At 38.7% G+C, this 8,832-nt stretch overlaps 1 protein-coding gene across 1 annotated transcript; it reads left to right on the top strand.

Annotated features, from left to right (window-relative positions):
• The first annotated feature begins 3,166 nt into the window (after positions 1-3,166).
• LOC129677762 (olfactory receptor 1165-like) lies at positions 3,167-4,524 on the top strand. Its single transcript, XM_055608381.1, has 2 exons — positions 3,167-3,547; positions 3,943-4,524. The coding sequence occupies exons 1-2, from the start codon at positions 3,167-3,169 to the stop codon at positions 4,522-4,524; spliced, it is 963 nt and encodes a 320-aa protein (XP_055464356.1).
• Positions 4,525-8,832: the final 4,308 nt, after the last annotated feature.

Below are 8,832 nucleotides of genomic sequence, written 5' to 3'. Positions count from 1 at the left end.
TGATTAATTCAGGTATAGAAAGATCAACATACATGTGAATATACATATAACAGTAAAATGTAAAATACATATTGGATATTAAGAAACTGTAAGTGCAAGGAAAGTAGGGGGAAATAGTGATATTTGTTAGCAAACAGCATTTTTCTTGAGAAGCCATATTAAAGACTATAATTGAAAGATAGTATTAAAAATTAAGAGGAAAATTAAATCATTTGACAACATTAGAAAAAAATAAATCTTGAGAGCAAAAATATTTTGAACATATACTTCTGGGAGTTTTTAGAAATCCATTTAGAATATTTAATTTCATGAATCTTATATTGCATCTAAATAACAGTTTGATTATAATTTGACAAAGTTAAAAAGATCTTTCTTTTTTTCTTTTTTTATTATTTTATTATTAATTACACTTTATTCATTTTGTATCCCCCTATAAGCCCCTCCTTCTTCCCCTCCCGATCCCACCCTCCCTCCCCTTTCTGCATGTATGCCACTCCCCAAGTCCACTGATAGGGGAGGTTCTCCTCTTCTTTCTGATCTTAATCTATCAGTTCTCATCAAAAGTGGCTGCATTGTCTTCTACTGTGGCCTGGTAAGGCTGCTCCCCCCTCAGGAGGAGGTGATCAATGAGAAGGCCAATCAGATTATGTCAGAGGCAGTCCCTCTTCCCATTACTATGTAACCCACTTGGACACTGAACTGCCATGGGCTACATCTGTGCAGGGGTTCTAGGTTATCTCCACGAATAGTCCTTGGTTGGAGTATGAGTCTCTGGGAAGTTCCCTGTGTTCAAATTTTCTTGTTCTGTTGCTCTCCTTGTGGAGTTCCCGTCCCCTCCAGCTCTTACTGTTTCCCATTTCTTACATAAAATTCCATTCACTCTGTCCATCAGTTGGCCATCAGGCTCAGCATCTGCTTTGACAGTCTATACTACAGAGGCTTTCAGAGGCCCTCTGTGGCAGGTTTCAAGGTTGTTTCCTGTTTTCTTCTGGCTTTCAGAGGCCCTCTGTAGCAGGTTCCTAGGTTGTTTCCTGTTTTCTTTTTCTTCTGATGTCCATCCTCTTTGCCTTTTAGGATGGGGATTGAACATTTTAGTTAGGGTCCTCTCTTTTGCTTAGTTTGTTTAGATGTACAGATTCTAGTAAAAAGATCTTTCTTTTAAAATGATTTCTAGGAATGTAAGGGATGGAGATGGAGAAGCATTTCTGTGTAGTTTATATAATCCTGATTGATGTCACAGTAGGCAGAAACTGAGATCCTGGCAAGATCAGCACAGTTCTTGCTGATAGTGACTGATAACCCTGGAGAACTTCAAGTGATAATGACTTAGCCGAGAGTCTTGCATAAGAAATCAGTGGATATCAGAGTTCAAAAAGGAATCTTAGTCATAAAATTAGAAAGACTTAGCATACATATATATTTGAAGGCTCCCCTTTTTATTCCTATTTTTATTATTATAAATAACTGATTTAGTTGATGTATTACACGAAGTCATGCCAGCTGTAGTTACAAGTAATACTTTGATTATTTTCATAAAATTATGTCTATCATTAACATATTCATGCAGATTGAGAAAAAGGGTTACAATGTAACTTAGCCAATCCTATGACTCATTATTCATTATTTCCTTACTTAATGTTCCTGAGTACTGGGCTCATGAATATGCAGGACTATGTTCATCATCATCTGAAATTTTGTTTTAACCAAGCAGAGGATGGTTGTGTATGTGTGTGTGTGTGTGTGTGTGTGTGTGTGTGTGTGTGTGTGTCCCTACAGTGAGAGGACAAAATATTTTTAAAATAAAATTAGAAATTTTGTCTATATATTACTAGTATGTAGAAAAATAAGATGATCATAAATGTTTAGGATAATTTGAAATTTAGTGAAGGATTCTTTGTATTTAGACAGTTCTAAATTAAAGCAAATATTTGAGAAAGATTCAGTAAAATAGGATACAGGTTGATTATATGCAGATTAGGAATTAAAAGCAGAATAAATCTGGATTTACAATTTAACAATAAACTGATAATCTCCAATTTTTCTAAATATTCTTAGTGTGAGATAATGAAATGTTTGTCTCATGAGTCATATATTAATGGATTTTTTCAGACCAGTCAAATGAATAAGTTCAAACAACTATACATTCTTATGTAGTATTTACATGACAAGTCACAAATTCATACCAGGTCCCGTAATTCATGGTTTTGAAGGCTATGGTAGATTTTTGCTAATGCAGTGGTTCCATATTTTAATATTTATTTTAAACCATTACAGGTGATATTATAATAGTTAAAAAATCTTGAAGAAGGGTAAAATGATAGCAGGGATATGTGAAGAATTAGAGGAGGAAAGTAAAGGATTCAATTAACATATACATATGTAGGGAATTCTCAGACGGTGAAAATAATATTCTATAGTGGATCAGCCACTATCAGATATGTATTTAACTAGTCTAATAAAACAACTAAAACTACATCTACTACTACTGCTGCTACTATTGTTACAAGTCAATATTAAAGTCATTTTTATGTTACATAATTGAATATGAAATTAATTTTCATGATCAATGTAATGATGACTTTCAAAGACAAACTGAAGGAGTGATAGGTGTTAGCAGAAGAGCTTCATATTAAAAATGGGGAAAATATTTTTAGTGAAAATGATAAAAATTCTTAACAATCATTTGGTTTGAAATTGTGTCAGTGTGCTTTGCTATTGGTGTAAATTGAGAGGTTAACAAGATCAAGGCCAGTCAGTTTGTAAGACTCTGTCTCAAAAGTTTTTATAAAGTAAAAAGAAGGTTGTGTAGCTACATTTTTACATTCTTGTCTAGCATTCCCATGGCCCTAATTTGAGTAAGTATGTAAACAAAATAAAACAAAACAAAACAAAAAAACGCCTTTACTATACAGAACCATTTTTTAAAATTTCTGTCATCTTCATTATCAGTTTTATCATTTTATTTTATTTAGATTTAAGTTGCACAGTCATACAGAGTTTGAAGTTAAGAATCTATACTGAAGCAAAACACTACTGAATACAAGATCATCATCACTACCTTTGTTGTTTGTGTCAAGTTTCATCTAGGCTTTTACGATTCCATGCTGTCAAGTTCTACTGATTGAATTTCTTCCTTTCTTTGCCTGTTCTTCACAACTGGTAACTCATGGTACATGTGATGATAAACCACAGTTCTGTTACCACATTTATTCTTGTGGGCTTCTCAGAATACCCACATCTCCAGCCACCACTCTTTCTTATGGTCATGGCCATTTACTCAGTCACTCTAGTAGGCAATATAGGTATAACTGTGGTGAGAAGAATCAATCCTAAGCTTCATACACCCATGTACTTTTTTCTGAGCCATCTTTTGTTTTTGGATATATGTTATTCTAGTGTATTTACACCAAAATTAATGGAGATTTTGGTCACAGAACATAGAACTATCTCTTTAAAAGGTTGCATGGCACATTTTTTCTTTGGCTGTGCATGTGTGATTACAGAGATGTTCATGTTAGCAGTAATGGCTTATGACAGGTTTGTGGCTGTTTGTAACTGCTGGAGCCAGCCAGCAGAGTCCAACGGTTCTTGAGTCGGGAGTGAGGATTAATATTAATAAAATAAACACACAGTACACAGGAAACTTTTTTAGGGTCCAGATTCGACAGCCACAGCAAAAGGCAGGCTGCTGCAGCAAGCAGCAAGTCTCAAGTCTCTGCCTCCAGCCTTCTGACCTCTATTTTTGGAGTTACTTTTAGCCAGTAAAACATCTCAGAACAAGAGGTTAATTTGCACAAGGAGCCTGAGGAAGAGGTGTGACCCTCACAAGCTATCCCACCTGCTGTCACAAACAAAAGGAGATGGACTTGCAAGTTCTACCCTGCCATTAGAGAAGTAAAAGCAGTCTCTCCGCTGAGATTTAAATATCAAAGTAGCTGCCAGAGGCACAGCTCCACATGTAACCCCCTGCTCTTCTCTGTAGCCATGTCTCATCAACTGTGTGTTCTTCTAGTAGCTGGAAGTTATGTGTGGGGTGGTCTGTGTGCTGTGATACTCGCGCACACTCTCTTAGAACTGTCTTATTGTGGACCTGGCATCATCAATCACTCTGGCTGTGAGGACTCTGCCATCATCTCTGTATCCTGTTCTGACTCCTCCTTCAGCCAGATGGCGTGCTTAGTCATTTCCATATTAAGTGAGGGTAGTAGCCTTCTTATCACCATGGCTTCCTATGTCTTCATAGTCATCACAATCATCAAGATGCCTTCTAAGGGTGGACTCCAAAACGCCTTCTCCACCTGCACTTCCCACCTGATTGCCATCTGCATCTTCCATGGAATTATTCTCCTGCTCTACTGTGTACCCAATGCAAACAGCTCAAGGCTCCTTGTCAAAGTAGCAACTGTGCTCTATACAGTCTTGATCCCCATGTTAAACCCCCTTATCTACAGCCTAAGGAACAAAGATTTAAAAGAGACAGTCAAGAGGCTGATTTGCACAAAACTGCACTCTCAGTCAATATAATACCATTAAAACGCATTTTAATTTAATATATATTTATTCATATTCTAAATAAATATGTTTTTCATATACACTATCAATGACATTAGTTTTTAGGAAATATGCGGTTATGTTTTTAATCCAATACTGAGTTGTGAATTACAGCATTCAGATTGCCTTTTCTAAAGTTTGAAACAGATATTTTGTACTCAGATATTTCACTTCCATTGATACATTAAAGAAAATATAACATTTCAAAATCCCTACAATTAGTACTAAAGAAATAAGAATGAAGAAGAAAAAATATCTCTCTTCTGCAGTCTAGATCCATGCTACCCCTCAAGTTGACTTTAGTTTTTTTTAGGGCATCCACATTCAAGTCCTCACAATTAAACCTGACATTTTACTTGGAAAGCTTTATTAAACAGGTATTTAGTACTATATTTGATATAACTTAATAATGTAGATTATGGTTTATGAAAACACTGTCTATAAAGAAGCACATATAAAAATGTTTTCATCACCCATGTACACTATTCATTTCATTCTGTTTTATTTTAATTTTGGGATTATAACTCCATTTTTCCCTTCCCATTCCTACTCCCAAACCCTCCCATATGCCTCTGCTGTACTCTCCATTAAATCCATGGCCTGTTTTTTCACTAATTGTCTTTGAATACATACATGGACATATGTATATGCTCATGAACAATAATATTTCACTTTTATAGTGTACTTGAATATACATTTCAGGGAGATTATTTAGTACTTGTCAACAAACTATTGGTGTGGTCTTCCTTGCAGAAAATCCTCTATCCTGCTTTCAGCTTTCTAAGTATTAAAAGATTCTATTTGATTCTAGCTTCTCTTATACCAATCATAGACAAGAGTTTGTAATTTTCAAATGTCCCATTGATCATTTACTTTTTCAAGTTTTTTAATTATAAGTGAACAACAAAAGTACTGACTTAGTTGTTTAATCAATGACAAAATATTATTAATTGTTGTATAAATCTCATGAATTTGTTTCAATAAATCATATTGTTTACATTTGTGAGCTTATTTGTACTAAAATTTTCTTGATGGTTATATTTAAACCTCTTTAATTTTTTTCCTCCACCTTATTTAATGTCATTAATGCAAATTATCAACTTTGTTTTCTTGGAAGTAAGAGATGACATTGCTTCATTTTTGAAGACATTTTATTCAATATCATTTCATTGCACTTTTGATGTGAACTAATTTCCTTGAAAAGCCATTCCATTTGCCTTAGTCTTCTATATTATTTAAAATAAAATTGCAAAGCAAAGTGCCCATGTTCTGGGAGATAGAGAGATTCACTTTTTTTTTTTTTTTTTTTTTATGAGCTGAATGTCCATTTTATTCTGAAACTCTGGGTTGAAACCTTAACCCCTAATACAGTGGCATTCTTTTTTTTAAATTTTTTATTAATTACACTTTATTCATTTTGTATCCCCCCATAAGCCCCTTCCTTCTCCCCTCCCGATCTCACCCTCCCTCCCCTTTCTGCATGCATGCCACTCCCCAAGTCCACTGATAGGGGAGGTTCTCCTCTCCTTTCTGATCTTAGTCTATCAGTTCATATTTTTAAGCTTGCAGTGCTTAGTTGATTGGCCATGCTCCAGTGAAGGCCGTATATCCAAGAATACATAGGCAGCAAAACCTCCACTTGTTTCTAAGGGGAAACATGAAAGTCTCACACTGTGTGTGAGGGTCAATATGTGGTTTAAGTTGTACTATTGTTTCAATATGTGGTTTAAGTTGTACTATTGTTTCTTTTATAAGCCTGTGAGCCTTTTTGTTTGGTGCATATGTGTTAATAATTGTCGTGTCCTCTACATGCTACTGAAAGAGAAGCATAAACACCAACCCAGCTACAAATCTTTTGATCTGCAATGGTGTCTAACCTGCAATACACGCAAGTACAGTGGTGTGGCACAAGGCTTTCGGGAGTAACCAACCAATATCTAACTTGAACGGGTGACCAAGAGCCTGAGACTACATGGACTGGCAACCAAGGGTGAAGCCAAATACTGCTGTTCTAAACAACATTAAAAGGATCAATAAAACAACCCCTAATGAGATTCTGCTGTAGTCATTCATCAGTGCTTCACAAAGCCACCATCAGAAAAGCCTCCTCCGGCAGCAGATGGAAACAATACAGAGACCCATACCCAGACATTAGGCAGAGAGTGAAAGACCTTATAACACTCAGCCCTAAATGGGATGTCCCCATCAAATCCCTCTGGGCTCAGGGAACTCTGTATAAAAAGCGAAAAATGAGTGTAAGAGCCGGTGTCTTCACCAAGAAAATAAGAACTTCTTTTTTAAAATTTAATTTTATTTAAGTATTTATTTATTACAATTTATTCACTTTGTATCCCCACTGCATCCCCTTCTCTCATCTTCTCCCAGTCCCATCCACCTTTCCTCTTCTCCCCAAATACCCTTTCCCTAGTCCCCTGAGAAGGGAGGACCTCCTCCCCTTCTATCTGACCCTAGGTTATCAGGTCTTATCAAGATTGGCTGCATTATCTCCCTCTGTGGCCTAGCAAGGCTGCACCCCACAGGGAGAGGTGATCAAAGAGGCAGCCACTGAGTTCACATCAGAGACAGTCCCTCTACTCCTTAATAGGGTGCCCACTTGGAAACCGAGCAGCCAATGGGATGATACTCCTTAGTTGGAGTATCTGTGTCTGCAGGCCCTCCTAGGCCTAGGTATTTGGGCTCTGTTGTTCTCCTTGTGGAGTTCCTGTCCCCTCCAAGTCTTTCTATCTCCCTTTTCTTCCATAAGGTTTCCTGAACTCTACCCAAAGTTTGGCCATGAGTCTCAATATCTCCTTCGATACCCTGGTGGGTAGGGTCTTTCAGAGGTCCTCTCTGGAAGGCTCCTCTCTTGTTTCTTGACTTCTCTTGCTTCTGATGTCTATCCTGTTTGCCTTTCTGACTGAGGATTAAGAGTCTTCTCTAGGGTCCTCCTTGTCTTTTACCTTCTTTTGGGCTATAGATTTTTATCCTATATATATCCTATATTATATGACTAATACCCATTTATAAGTGAGTATATATCATATGTGTCTTTCTACTCCTGAGTTAACTTACTCAGGATGATCTTTTTTAGTTCCCACCATTTGCCTGCAATTTTCATGATTTCCTTGTTTTTAATTGCTGAGTAGTATTCCATTGTGTAAATGTACCACAATTTCTGTATCCATTCTTCTGTTGAGGGACATCCAGATTATTTCCAGATTTTGGCTATTATGAATAAAGCTGCCAATACCATGGTTGATCAAATGTCCTTATTGAATGGAGGGGCATCTTTTGAGTATATGCCTAGGAGTGGTATAGCTGGATCTTGCACAAGTCTGTCCCAGGTCCTTTGTGCTCTCTCTCTCTCTCTTGCGTTTCTCTGCCATTTCATATTCCTCTCTTGAGGATTCTCTGTTTAGCTCTGTACCCCATTTTTTAATTGGATTACTTGATTTGTTGCTTTTTAACTTCTTGAGCTCTGGAGGGGCCAAGATGGCGGCGCCGGGAGAACACCGTGTCTGAGAAGCTGGACAACACACTCCGGGCAGCGACCAGGAGACTGAACTCTGGGCCCTAAAACAACAGCGATCGATCGTGTTTCCCAGGTGAGGGGAGGCTCCCATGGCGTGGGAAGCGGCCGGGTCCACTCTCGGCTGCCCAGCCAGAACCCGGAAGAGAACCCGGCAACTCGGGCTTTGGGTCTCTGGGCTGGTGCCGCAAGGCTGCTAATCACGATCAATTTCCCAGGCTGATCGGTGGGCACAAGGGGGCCTAAGGCTTGGGAGTCCCAGTCACAAAAAAAAAAAAACCCACGGGGAAGGAAAGTTGCCAGACTGCTCACGGGTCACCCAGTCTTTCCCTGAAAGGTCTCTCCGAGCATGGGTACCTGCCGCCACCACAACTGAGCTCCCGCCGTGCACGGATTGCAGCTGCTCACCCAGCTCAAAATCCCTACTCCCTCTTCGGAGGAGGCAGGAGGTGTCCAACAGAATCTGCCACAGACCACATTGTCTGTACCGCAACCCGAGATTGGGGCTGAGAAAACCCAATCCTTTCGGGCACTCCCCCAAACGCCGCCATCATCCTGCCACAGCAGACAAGAAGGATAAAGAGGCGCACAGCGGCTTCACAGTGCCGGAACTCCAGTGCTGCCGGCCGCTCCTAGCAAACAAACTACAGCTCGGGATCTGGGACTGTGGTCATTCTACATGTCCTGAGATTCTCCTGGGTCCAGCGCAATAAGGTCTAGCAGCAAGTTCTATCACCGCCCCCCCCCCCCCA

Source organism: Psammomys obesus, unplaced genomic scaffold (genome assembly GCF_907164565.1).
Source record: "Psammomys obesus unplaced genomic scaffold, mPsaObe1.curated_primary_1811, whole genome shotgun sequence".
Lineage (NCBI taxonomy): Eukaryota > Metazoa > Chordata > Mammalia > Rodentia > Muridae > Psammomys > Psammomys obesus.
The sequence above is the reverse complement of the archived record's forward strand: the minus strand, read 5'-3'. Positions and strand labels throughout refer to the sequence as shown.

Bases quoted from the DNA above. Each gene is read 5' to 3' on its own strand.
- LOC129677762 (XM_055608381.1), top strand. From the start codon at position 3,167: ATGGTACATGTGATGATAAACCACAGTTCTGTTACCACATTTATTCTT. The intron at 3,548-3,942 runs GTTTGTAACTGC...AGTAGCTGCCAG, and splicing joins CTTATGACAGGTTTGTGGCT to AGGCACAGCTCCACATGTAA.